This window comes from Euleptes europaea, chromosome 10 (assembly GCF_029931775.1).
Source record: "Euleptes europaea isolate rEulEur1 chromosome 10, rEulEur1.hap1, whole genome shotgun sequence".
Taxonomy (NCBI): Eukaryota; Metazoa; Chordata; class Lepidosauria; order Squamata; family Sphaerodactylidae; genus Euleptes; species Euleptes europaea.
The window spans coordinates 32,615,298-32,629,244 of NC_079321.1; the positions used below are offsets into that span (position 1 = coordinate 32,615,298).

The 13,947-nt window shown below is 41.4% G+C and overlaps 1 protein-coding gene across 1 annotated transcript in view; it reads left to right on the forward strand.

Moving 5' to 3' along the window:
- Positions 1–5,447: 5,447 nt before the first annotated feature.
- EIPR1 (EARP complex and GARP complex interacting protein 1) overlaps positions 5,448–13,947 on the forward strand; it is a 79,677-nt gene continuing 71,177 nt past the window's right edge. The window contains exons 1-2 of the mRNA XM_056856365.1: positions 5,448–5,497; positions 13,605–13,688. Of these exons, the coding sequence (XP_056712343.1) occupies positions 5,456–5,497; positions 13,605–13,688 (126 nt within the window). The 5' untranslated portion in view covers positions 5,448–5,455. The remainder of the gene's footprint in view (positions 5,498–13,604; positions 13,689–13,947) is intronic.

Below are 13,947 nucleotides of genomic sequence, written 5' to 3' on the forward strand. Positions count from 1 at the left end.
AGTCACTCTGAATAAAAAATATGAATGAATGTGCTTGCTACCAACCAATTCTAGGGCTAGTTAGTCATAAAACAATAGCTTCCTTTCTATATACTCATTCCAATAAAGTCCAGTACTTCAAATACAAAATAAAGACCACAGTTCTTTAAAAAAATCTAATGAACAAGTTTACAGTATAGATTTTAGAAAGGCATTAACAAAATAGTTTACAATATATAGGTGATGAATACCATAATAATGGTACAGGTCCAATACTTCCTTGTGCATCTCAATTTGCAAGGAGCCCACTCAAGATTTCATGCTGCCTCCCCCTCCCCTCCCCTCCCTCTTAATCAGTTTGGAACCATGTTAAGGCTAACCATGGTTAACATCAATGCACATCCAGTGTGGTGTAGTGGTTAGAGTATCAGAATGGGCAGTTGTGAGGATAAAATGGGGAACAATGTAAGCCAGTTTGGTTCCTCTTTGGGAAGAAAGGCGGGCCATAAATGAAGAAAAATAAAAAACATATGATAAGCCACAGTTGATAAGGCTTGGAAGAGAGTTTGAACTTTAGGTGATGTGAGAAAGAAGGTCAAATGTTTTTGAGTGTTCGCTTTCAATCTGCACCATGGTTACATCTGTCCTGTGGCTAGTATCCAAATAATAATTTAGGAGCACCTAGTAAGATTGGGGGGGGGGAACTCATGTCTACCCATATAAACTTTTGAGACTCCCTGAGGCAATCTGTCATGTAGCAACAGAGACTGAGAAACAAGCCCAAAGTTATCCGGCCCCATTCTGGCAAAATAATTAATTGCACAGTGCTTTGGATTTCAGGATGTTATTTAAAGAATTAAAAAAAGGACACGCAAATTTGTCCATACCCAGCTATTACACCCTCTTCTCTCGCCACTTTAGCAAAATGAAAATCAAGTTTATCTGACCGTGAGAACACACACAAACGCATGCATAGGATAGTTATTTATTCCATGATAGACAAACTCTTTCCCATACAAGAGCAAGATTTTATTAGCAGTCTTGCAGCTTGACTGGAACTGAATTCAGTGGTGCTTAATAACAGACAGGCTGACACAGCTCTGAATGTGAATGCCCACTTGCCTTGGAAATCTGCTTCCTCTGGATTGCTTTAACACGTTTTAATCAGTGGTAAGAGAGTGCAGAAAGTTGCTAGCTTCTCTCAACCACATAGCGAATACCACAACATCACACACCATGCAGCCAGATCTGGCCATGTGACAATATCACTAAAGGCAAATGAAGCCCTCCCATTATGCTCATTCTCCCATTAAATGGGAAGGGAAAGGGAAACGGTCCCTTTTGTTTAGGCAACTCAGCAAATCTCCTGCCTTGCTGAGCTGTAGGGTCAAACAGCACTGACTTTTACCACAGTCTAGCAACTAGATGGAGTGGAATGCAAGCATATTGTACTTTATTCCATATTCTACGTTATTATCCCTAACCTAACTAGTCATCCAGGTACAAGCAAGGGATCGTCAGCCCAGCTGCCTCAGCAACATGACTACATCAGCTCCTTGGCCCAAACCTGTCCCTTTGCAAATAGTTTCCCACACTGTCACAAAGGGTGCCCCCCCTCAGCGAGGACTGAACAGGAATCGGTGTTTCTTGCGTGTATGTGTGTGTGTGTGTGGGGGGGGGGGCAGAGCTTGCAAAACACATGCCCCTTTCCATTTTTACTCGCCATTATTTAACATCCCTGCTTTTTCACGTGCAGACGTAGTGCGCCTACCAACCGACTTTTCATTTAAAAATGCACGAGTACTCGTTTCTCACGTTGGGAACAAGAAACTGGCCAGAGCAATAGTCTTCACTATCCTCTTGCTCTGATTAATCGTTAATACAGACAGACGTTGACGTGACCAATGTAACACAGATGTCTATTTCATAGACAAAGTGGACCTTCTGAAGAGTTCCAACATTACCATTAAGGAACAGAAATCCTATTTTTGCTTAGGATTAAAAAGTGAAACAACACATTATTAGATCCAGAAAGGCAGAAAATCCATTAATATTTGTTCTCCCTCTCCCTGCCTGATTTTAATGCTGTTTGGGGTGCTCTTCTGTGAAGTTTTAACCTGCTCATGAATATTATTTTCAAGCTGCGTAGACGGGATGGGTTATTAAACGTGTATAATAATATTGCTTTACATTATCGGTTAAGTCAAAAGTCAACCTGGGAGTCTCAGCGTACAAGTTTATCTAAAGAATGACAGAATGAACAATATTTACATGGCTTTTCAAAATGAATGAAACTCTTCACTGCCATTTTAACATGGCAAATAATTGTTTTGGAGTAATCTTCCATTTTCTCTCTTCCTTTCTGTTTCTCTTTCCCCATCTTTTGCTTGTCAACAGGGATCTTGTGTAGCTGTTTTGCTTCTCCTTCTTCTAACATTACATTCTGATACCAGAAATAAGGGATAGAATCCAAAGAATACAGAACTGCCCTGTCTTCAATACTGAACTCTTTAAAACTTACACCCCACTTTTCTCCCCAACATGAATGTGAAATGGTTTATTCCTTACAGTGCCATCCTAAGGACGCTTCTCTGGGAGTAAACCACACCAAATAACATGGGACTTATTTCTGAGTAGGCCTGTTTAGGATTGCTCCCTTAGAGTGGGGGGGGAGAGTATTTCCATAATGTCACCTTGTGATGTTGGATAGGTTAGAGTGTGTGATCGGCCCAAGGTTGCCAGGTGAGTTTCTATGGTAGAGTGGGGATTCAAACCCGATTGTCCAGGTCCTTGTTTGCCATTCTAACCACTGTCACTGTTGCTCTCCAACCACTAGACCATGCTGGAACATCACTGAGCCTAATGGAGGTACAGCTTAGATGTCTTTTAGTTTAAGAAGAAGGATGCATCGTGTACAACTGACATTGCTTTTCCATTTGGATGCTTGCTGTGGAGGGATAGTTTCCCCCCCTGAGGACAACTGTAGATAGTGAAAAGTTACACAACTTACTTTCTGTGTCATCAGCTTCCAATGCACCTTTCTGAGACTGACATTTATGAACTAGCATGGATCTTAACATATGGATACCCTTTAGACATGGGTTTACTCCAGGCAGCTCACAGTAAAACCTTGAAATCAATGGGTGCTTACTGTAATAACTTTGCATAAGATTGTGCTGTGTCTCTAGCAAGTTTGTATAAGAAACAAAACTAGCTGGGGAAGGATGAGTATATTCACTGGGATGTCCTGCTGATCACTCACAAAGTGACAGGCCTACAGAAGAAATGGGGAATGGAAAAATCAAGAGTTGGAGAGTATCCTTTCTCTCTTCTGTGACAATGTGATTTGTCAGCTAACAGCAGTCATCTCTTAACCAGATGTTGACGCTCCAGTTTGAGCCTATTGTACTATTACCAGTCCATAACCTTCGTTTAGCATCAGTAGAACATGAGGCATTGTAAAGAATATGTAAGTGGCCCAGGCCTCGCTCAATTGGTTTAAGTTCTGTCAGTCTAGACAATAGATACACAGAAAGTAAAGAGCAAACAGAAAACAAACTGCCTAGTGGATCTAAATGTGGAATTAATGTATTCATTTATGCCCCACCTTGCTCCCTAATGGGGACCCAAAGCAGCTTACATCACTTTCCTCCGTTTTAGCCTTGCAAAAACCCTGTAAGGTAGGTGAGGCTGAGAGAATGTGACTGGCCCAAGGTCACCCAGTGAGCTTCCATGGTATGAGTGGGGATTTAAACCTGGGTAATTCAGATACTAGTCTGACACTCTTAACCACTATACCATACTGGCTCTTGGATCATAGGGAATGTGCGGCACCCCACTGATAACCTTTGCGTATTTCTAAGCAACATGGACAAAACACAATTTCACCTGTGCACTCATACAGACACACAAATACTTCCGAAGTCATGTACAAAGAAGTATGTGTGGAAGAAGGGGGAGCAAGACAAGCTCCATAGGACTGCTACGTGAACGAGGTCGCACAAAGTCAGAATTGACTTTCTTGTCTCATGGCCTCCTCTCCCTGCCAGCAATCAGTATGGCTTCTGTGGTGGAAAGCTGGATGTGCATCAAATCAGCTTCAACAAATTGTGACAGAATGCATAATTCTGAGGGTCTGATCAATGAGGTACCCTTGTTTACCTGAAGAACTCAGAGGCAGGGCATCATCAAGGACAGACACTGGCAGGAAATGAGATGAAGATTATAAATGATCTTTGTGCTATTTTCAGAAACCCACAAGAAACTGAGCTATTGTAAACATACCAAGGTCTCAGTATCCTTACCCAGGGGCAGTTTATTTCAGCCTTAGTTTCCCGTCTGTAAAATGGATGGAAATATTACTTTCCTCCAGCAAGGGAAAAATAATAATTTTACACCATGAAAGAACTGTACAGTTTGACAAGCTACACAGAAATATACAACCTGACATTATTAAGCCACATCTAAATATCACAATACACGTTCATCTTCCAATTCAGACCAACGAGCCGCCATAGGGAATACTCCAAGGTCTCTTAGCACCTACTTCTGAAGGCATGTTTAAAAAATAAATTATGTGCTGCACCATTTGAAACCGCAAGTGTAGGTTCTCATGATTTACTATCTGTCTCTGGACTGTTCCCCTTGGCACTGCATGGGGAGGAAGGAAATGACATGATTTAATCTATCATTTCTAAAAACCACTCTGTACACAGTAAACAAGCTAATCAGGAAGACGTTTTCTAGCCTACTCTTCTCCCTGGCATAGAATCATAGGGTTGGAAGGGACCACCAGGGTCATCTAGTCCAACCCCCTGCACAATGCAGGAAATTCACAACCACCTCCCCGTGCCAGCTTTCTGTACACCACCACCACACGACACACACACACCGACTGCGGCCTTAAATGTCACAGCCCAAGCACAGGTTTTTGTTCAAAAAAACCAGCAGCAACCATTTCACCTGTGGCTTGAAAAGTCTCATACAAGCCATCACAGGACAAGTAGCAGCGCCGGGGACTGTTTAATTAAGAAAGACTAGCCTAGACCCTCGGAAGGGGGAACTGAAAGGAGATCTTAACTCCGCTCCTTATCTGGATCCGCGCCTCACCGGCTCCAACTGACAGCCGCCGCCGCCGCTGCTGCGACGCCTGCGATTCACTGCAACGAAGGTGGGGGGGGGCTCCACTGGTGCGCATGCGCGACGTAGAGTTCCCGTTCCCGTCGTTCCTTCGGAGAAGAGCTCGCTTGGCTGTTAAGCTCATCCCCTTTCTCCCCCGCCCCCGTACGTAACGAACGTCTCCCTTACGTCCCCCTGTATTTTTTTCCCCCGGAAGCGGAACAAAGACGGAAGCCCAACTGGGACATGTAAGGTTTGTGACACGCTTTGCTTTCGTTCTTCGATGGGGCATCGGTAGCTTTCCCGTTGCGGTGAGGCTCTTCAAGCGTTGAACTGGGGAAACGGCGTCGGTCCGACCATGGAGGATGACGCGCCTGTGATTTATGGGCTGGAATTCCAGGTAAGGGGATTTTGGAGGGGGCTCATTTGCATTCTGCAAGCTTAAGAGCAGCTTCGAGACTGTCCATCAGGTTTATGAGGCCAAATCTGGGTGATTCTATTCTGCTTTGGTTGTGGAGTTTATGTCCTTTTTCTTTTCTTTTTGAATAAGTTTTATGGTTTATTATGAAATCTTCATTTTCAGTGTCACAAGTTGCATAGGCGATTTTTTTGAGGGGGAAAAATATTTTTCACACTATATGCTGCATACTAAAACTACAATACATACAATATCACAAAGACAGCACAACGTGATATAACTACTTACTATGCACTGCTATATACCGTTACATACTTTGCAAGGGTGCACATAAAACATTTGATTTCATTATGAATTCATCTAACATTAAAATGTAATGTACTATTACGGTCATTATTAACAGCCTTATTATAATAGGCTTAAAGGTAAAGGTAAAGGTCCCCTGTGCAAGCACCGGGTTATTCCTGACCCATGGGGTGACGTCACATCCTGACATTTCCAAGGCAGACTTTGTTTGCGGGGTGGTTTGCCAGGTCCTTCCCCAGTCATCTCTCCTTTACCCCCAGCAAGCTGGGTACTCAGTTCACCGACCTCGGAAGGATGGAAGGCTGAGTCGACCTTGAGCCGGCTACCTGAAACCAACTTCCGTTGGGATTGAACTCAGGTCGCGAGCAGAGCTTTTGACTGCAGTACTGCAGCTTAACACTCTGCGCCACGGGGCCCTATAATAGGCTTACAATCATTATATTTATGCTTTGCCTTTATCTCGTGTCCTCCCCCCCGTGCATCTATAATTATTGCCATCTTATATTTTTTCCTCAGGGTTATTTAAAGTTGCATATTCTAGATGAGTTAGTCTGTAGCTTCAAATAAAACAAGAGTCCAGTGACACTTTAAAGCCTGGATGAAATGTAAGGCCCTTTCACACATCCTGAATAATGCACTTTCAGTCCACTTTCAAGGCACTTTAATGATAGTTTACCAGTGGATTTTGCCATTTCACACAGTAAAATCCGGTTGCAAAGTGCATTGAAAGTGGAAAGTGCATTATTTGGCTTGTGTGAAAGCGCCCCTAGTGTTTAATGTTTTGATGAGTTCTAATTCAGCATTTTAATATATATTTGGTAGAGCAGTGAATTTTCAAGTCTGTAATAGTATGTCCAGGAAGACTGAGGTAGTCCTCCACTGATTTCTGAATGTCATGATTTATGATGTCTAATTTGTATTCATTGTTTTTCTCGTGCAGAGACTGACATGTTTGTCCTGTGTAGACATTGTTGACCTGTGATGGCAAATATTAATTTTTGTGATGTGCAAGTGGATGAGCCCACGATGGTGCAATTGATGTTATTAGGTCCATGGGGTGGACATTTTCCCACAGAATAATATAGCGTTGTAAAATTTTCCTTCCTACATCGCTGCCAAGAGCTATGAATGGCACCTTTGTCACACAAGCTTCTGTTACACTCCGAGTGTACCATCATCTTGCCTTGTCCTGTATGATGGACAGCTAACTGCAGATGCCTTATACCCGTCTGAGAACCCTGATGGAAAGATTTTTTAAAAAAAAAAATTCTAGTGTTGACCTGGGAGAGTGGCAGTCAGAGGTTGGCTGCTAGGGAGTGGAGAAGTGGAGGAGAGTAGGATTGAGGAGGATCCTGAAATAGGGAAGTGAAACCATTAATCCTTCTCTGAGGGAAACAGCTCCAAAGAAAAAGGGGTGATCCCTATCAAGTGTTAAAAAAGGAAAATTGGATCCCGAGTGTATGTTTCTGCCTTCACAGACTTTAGAAATTGTGTCAAATAAGCTTATGCCTGTTTCTCTAAGGAGTGACAGCCAAGTATCTCTCTCAACAATTACAAACACTTGTGGGTAGAACAAAACATTCTTGTGAGAAACTATCTGTTGTATGTAATTATAGGAAGTTTTCTTCATTACTGTTGCCTTTTCACCTGACAAGTTTAAACCTGAAACCTCCCTGACAGTCTGACTCGACCATTTTCCCACAAGAGTAAAATAAAACAGTTTATGTGTTGATAATTCATATCATCCTCTTGTGTGCCATATTCAGACATATACTAACGAAGGGTTTTTCAGTTCCTCAGCTTCCTAGGCTGGGTCAGAATACATCTATACACATTTTAGACGGGGGTGGGTTGTGGAACTGTCATATGCTGTAATTGGAGCTCTCAAGTGCTTCTAGATAAGATGGTTTGAGTTATGCTACAGTCATGGATATGGCCAAGTATATAGTGGATCAGTTACTGGACTTGACCAAAAAGATCATGGAGGATGTTTGCACACCATAAACAGAGTTGGTCTAGCATTTCAGGTAAACAATCCAAAGGGAGTGTAGAAACCCAGAACAGAATAGCCTTGGAAAGAGGAAAAAAACAAAGAGTAACACAATTATATGGCCTTCTGCAAATCAGAAACAGTCTAACCCATATCAATGCATACAATGTGTGGAGGCCCAGATGCAGAAGCATCTTGAGAATGGCAATAATGTCCAGCTTCACAGAAGCGAAGACACTGTTGAAAGATAGGGTGTGTTGATTGAGGACCAAAATATATTCACATGTATGAGAAACTTGTAATAACCTTTTGTTAGTTCATTCTTGGTACATTTTATCCTGACAATTTTAATATAGTTCCAGTATAGGTAACTTTGTATAGTGTTAAAGTTGTAAGATAATCTGTTAGCCAAGAATGTGAGCCCTTCTCAAGTGGAACAGCCTATCTATTGTTAGAAGATGATTTTAAAAACCTATAAATATGGGAATCTGAATTGACTAGGAGCTTCTTTTTAAAAGGGACTTCTTGCTTGTGAACTACTTATCTGTGGGTTTTAGCTTGTTCTGGATGACCCTGGTCAGGCCTGATTCTAACTAGGGAATCTAATTAGAGACTTAGATTCTAACTAGGGAATCTAACTAGAGGCTTAGAGCTTCTTAAGTGAATGCCTATATCTGAATCAGGGCTGACCACAGTCATCCAAATTGCTTGTTTCTCATAGGACAGTTTGTAGGAGAGCTTTGGTAACTGGCTTCCAAGATGTTGATATTTAGTTATATGAAACTTACATTGGCTTATCTACCTCAGTATTATTTGCTATCCTATTTGGCAATGGTTTTCTGATGCAGAGAGAGGTCTTTTCCAGTGCCTGTTTCTTGAGACCCCTCAGCTGGAGATGCCAGGAACTGAATTTGGAGCCTTCTGTATGCAATATATCTGCTCTACCACTGAGCTATAGCCCCCCCCCCCCATAACACTTCTGTTTGAAGATAAGTACCTTTAATGTTCTGGAACATCCCAGTACTTTGAGAACATCCTCCATAACCTCTGTTTTCTGATGTTGCCCTTTTGGTGTGCTTCAGTGTTCTTTGTCCTAGTTGAGCTACACTCAATTCTGACATCTCTGTTGTGGGCATAGTATGGATATATGTTCCATAGACTTCTTTATTGTTGACTTTAAATCCTACCAGCTTGACTTCAGACTGACATTATATAAAAATGAAATTGTCAAGTTAATAAATCTTTCTCCTCCTGACTCCTGGAATAGGAAAAAGATGAACAGTTTAGTGCCATATTTAAAATTGCATGTAAGAAACAGACAGCAGAAGCATTAAATGAGTTTTTAGGTTAGTATGTCTTTCGCTAATAAACCATATATGAGTCTAACATTATCTAGTGGCTCAGTGCTGGAAAGAAATGGAACATAGATGTTTAAGTCCTTCTATTTTACGTTGTATCCTCTTAGATTTCTTTCCTTAATAAGTAGTACTTAACTAACTTTATTCTCAAGTTTATTTTAATGACTGTTCCAAGTAACTGTAGAAAATGTTTTCTTCTAGTATGTATACGTTGCCATTAAGATTCTTCTTTGATGGCTAAATATATTTTCAGGATGTCTTGGAGTATTGTATTGGGGAAATTAACAGGTTGTAGATTTTGAAGACCATAGTGCAATATATTAACTTTATTTTGAACTTTGGGCTCTGTACCACATTGCTTCAGTGCGAATATGACTAATATTTGACTAAGGTGTTGCTGCACTTTTAAGTATGTGAAATGTTTTTGATTCTTCTAGTTAACGTAAATAATAGTTGTGTGTTTGAATTTTGAACATTGTTTTCTGAATGCTTGCTACGCTCTTGTGTACCGATGCATAAGTTGAGCTAATAGCATGGCACTCAAGAATCTGCAAGGGTACTAAGTTTGCAATGGTTGTCAACGGACTAGTTAAATTACATCGAGTGTCTGCCACTTATCTGCCCTTATAAGTGGCAGTTTCCAATTACATCAAAGTGTCTTTGATAACAAAAGCAGGCATAAGGATTCCTTGCTTCCCAGCTTTGCTGTAATTGGCGCATGCACATTAGTTAAGAGGTAATTCCTGCCTTAAACCTAAATGACAATTACATTTAAAAACCTGGTTTTACTCATACGCCTTTTCTTATACATAATGGATTCCAAAGCACTTCATCCTATATGAAAACAATTAGCAATCTAGTCAATGAGTTGGAGACAGAAGGAGGAGGTGTTGATGTCATGGGAGGGGCTCATGTCCAACCATGGAAAGCATGGGGAGGGTTCCCACATTCCTCTCTGTTCCTGTAGCTCCTTCTGATCTTCAGGAAGCTTCTCTCAGAGTGTTACTGGACCCATGTGGATAAATAGCCACACGGGTTGAGGGGCTGGAGTGATGAAGACAAAGGGGTGAGACTGCCCTTTCAGTGGAGCTGCAGTTGCTAAAGAGGGAGCAGAGACGACGTCCCAATTTCTGCCCTCTTCACTCCAGCTCCCTTAGCCATGCAGCTGTTCCTCCCTAAGGGTCCTATGACCCAGAGAGTAATTTCTCTGGAGGTCAGACATGGCTGAAGGAAGGAAGAAGTATACGGCAAAGCTGCACATTCCATGAACGGATTGCTGGATAACAGTCAGTAGTTCTCAACTGTGGGATCCAAAATTGGAGTCCAACTCTCTTGCAGGTGGTTCACAAAACCAGCGAGGAGGAGGGACAGTTTAGAAAGGAGCCCAGTGGAGGCTTTGCCTATGTATAGGATGAAAAACAGCCATGAGATGTCTTGTAAACCGGTTAATTGTCAACTGAGTTGAAATTCCTTTATGATTTATGCTTGGAAGGGGGAAACTACGGTGCAAATGGGTTCCAGAAAGTACAGTAAGGTTACTAGTAGGTCCCATTGCATGGAGAGTACCAGTAGGGCTCGATAAAGGCTCCCACCCCATGTGAAAATGCTCTTGGGTAATGTAAGAGGACATGAAGAAGAAGGGTGAAAGTGGTTGTGTGAGCTTTCCTTCTCCATGCCTCCCAAATTATCCATGCCTTACTAAGTATATTTGCAACATCTGATTATAAAGAATGCCTCTGGTGGCAGCAGCATTACCTTCTGCGCTCTCCAGGACCCCGCATGTGTGTAAGCCACACTACTTTGCATAGAAGCAAGTTCCAATAAATCTTAAAATACATCTGTGGGATTCAACTAAATAACATTAGGGGCAGCCAGTTTATCTGGATGCCAAGAATGTCTACATATCTGTGTCTTCTTTTTGAAGGGGAAGCTTGATTTAACGTATAATCAGAAAACAGAAGGAGCACCCTAGAAATCATCTTAGTTTTATGCATCCATATAAGGTTGAAGAGCTGTAAATCACTCTTTCGGAACTAGAACCATTTCCAAGATTTAAATTGGCCACTAAAAGTGTTCAGCAGTCTTGATGTAACTTGCTCAGTACAGCAGGTGCCTTAAAGTATCCTCTAAATCCATCACCTGAGGAAAAGAGTAATATATTAACTAGAATTCAATTTTAAACAAATACTTAAACAATTTTTTGTTAATTGTTTTGTTATCTTCAGGCTTAGCAGCCATGTATACCTTCATGCTTCATGGTGAATAGTGCTTAGCTTTTGGAAACAAAGCAGCAGCTGAATTTTATTGAAAGGATGTGTATTTTTCTATGCATACTAGCTTTTTCACTGTATGCGTGTACATAATTCATGTTTGCATCAGCTATTTTTGGATGCGTCAAGTGAAAATCCTAGTTCTTTATAATTAATTGATTATATTTTTACTACAAGGTTTGTGTCCCCCCCCCCCGATATATCCTTTAGTTTCCTTCTCCAGACAGCTCTTCTTAATTTGTCATGTGTGAGTAACTGTTTTGTGTGTAATTCTGGGACCTATTAGTTATTTATACTGGAAAAAAATCTCACCTGCTTCAAAAGAAGGTTTAGGAGTTTAATAGCACCTTAAAAAAATCCTAAAATAAGTACTGAACAACCAAAACCCAGCCTAATGGCTAGAATAGACATCAATCATGAAACCAGTTGACACCCACCGAAATTATAATTACAGCATCTGTACAATTCTGTAATGTCTGCAAAAAAAACCATGCAAAAGGGACTGTTGCAGATGTAATAAGGGAAGGGCCTTTGTGCATGGCCTCAGGGAGGCTCATTGATAAACTGTGTCCCTCTCAGTAGAGTTGGTGTGGTATTTGAAATGTTCGATGGTAAATATTGTTCATCTTCGTGGCTTCTGCGCAGTCCCGCATGGGTACTGCTCTTGCGCAGGCCAGGCCGGCCTACGCAGTCCCATGCGTGCCTGCACGAAGACACTCAATGAACAGCAGTTACAAGTAAGTGCAACCCTGTTGTCATGTCTTCAGTGCAATCCCGCATGGGACTGCACAGGCTGGCCTGGCCTGTGCAAGTGCAGTTCCCATGTGGGACTGCACAGAAGACCACTCGATGAACAACAGTTACAGGTAAGTGCAACGCTGTTTTTCTTTACAATATTGTTAAGTGTTTTGAAGTCCCCAAAGGAGCAGCACAAGTCAGCAGGTAGAGCTAATGGAGGAAACTAGTGTTCCATGTGCAATTTCTTTGCATTTACGAAGTCACGTTTTGTTCTGAGGCCAATGTGGGTATAACCAAGCAACTTGCAGAATTTGACAACTGTCACCCATTTTACTTTCCACTGCAAAATGTATACGGATAGTATCTAAAAGTCATCATTCACTGATAGAAGACTCTTCTGCAATCGGAAGGGCGGGGGACATCTACTGAAGCAAATGTCCACTTTGCTTCCATGCTGTCACCAGTCACCTAGGAGCAGCATGCTAGAGTTGTTGCCTGCCTTGGGAGAGGAGAGGTGAGATGAGAAGGTTCTGTTCTGTCAAGGGAGCTCTACTGGCTGTGCTTCAGGTCTAATATTATAGCTGCCATTGTTTCCAGGAAACCTTTAGTTATTGGAATGAGGTAAGGGATCGTCCCTGCTGTGTAGGAAATCCACCTAGTTTTATCTGTTTGTTGATTTGCATTTGTACGATGATTTGATTAGGAGTTCTGTGTGTTTGTCAACAAAGCTACTCAATTTCATCTACTTATATTTCAAGAAATTGTAGGGGGATCAATAGCCGAGGGAGCCTGCTGCAATAGAAACAATAAAGCTGTGATGCTTTTGAAGGTGGGCAGATAGATTGTGGTATACGTCCTGCTAGGTCAGAGCCTCCTTTTGTCATTTGCGTGTATTTTGACAGAGAAACTAACCCTCCATTTGGAGGGTCCAAGATAGTGCTATTTTTTTTCACTATTCCAAGATCCCGTGTTCCAAGTAACAACAATGCTTGCTGTTCACAAGGTTGTTTCTTTGTGTGAAAAAAATGTACGTGGCACATGTATTTTGACTAGTTTCTTCTGGAGCTCCCTTCACTTGCTCTTTATAATCATTTGCAGTATGGAGTTGCACTCAATAATCTCTGTGTCTGCTTCCCAAAAGTGAAAGATGGTTGTAATTATAGGTAAAAAATTGTGGAAGTCTAACACTTGAAGCATGACACATTTGTGGGCCCACCAAAGTCCTTTAGGAAGTAGGAGGGGTAGAGGCACCAGGAAAACCCCCCACAGAATAATCCTTGTAACAAAGAACTTGCATACAAAAAGGAAGTCAAAATACAGATGGATTAAATGTCAAAACACTGTCCTTGGTATCTGCTGTCCTGTATGTTCCAAGATACTAAAATGTGTTGGATATGATTGTATTTTTATCATTCTTCCCCCCTTAGGCACGAGCTTTAACACCCCAGACCGCGGAAACAGATGCAATACGGTTTTTGGTTGGAACACAGTCTCTTAAATATGATAATCAGGTAAACTTGTCTAAAAGCTGTATGAAAATAGAATCAGGATTTTTTTTCTTTAAGCCTTTAGCAGGATAATGATATTTCCTTGCCAAACTGAATCTCAGTGTGCCATTTTAAAAATATTGTGTGGAATCATGAACATTGTTTAGTTGTGAAGCTGTAACCACAAAAGAAGAATCTTGTTTGCGCTGATAATAACTCATCAGCTAAAGAAGGATATATTACACCAAGGGAGGAATGTGGGTTAACACTCGGTAGTTCAGTG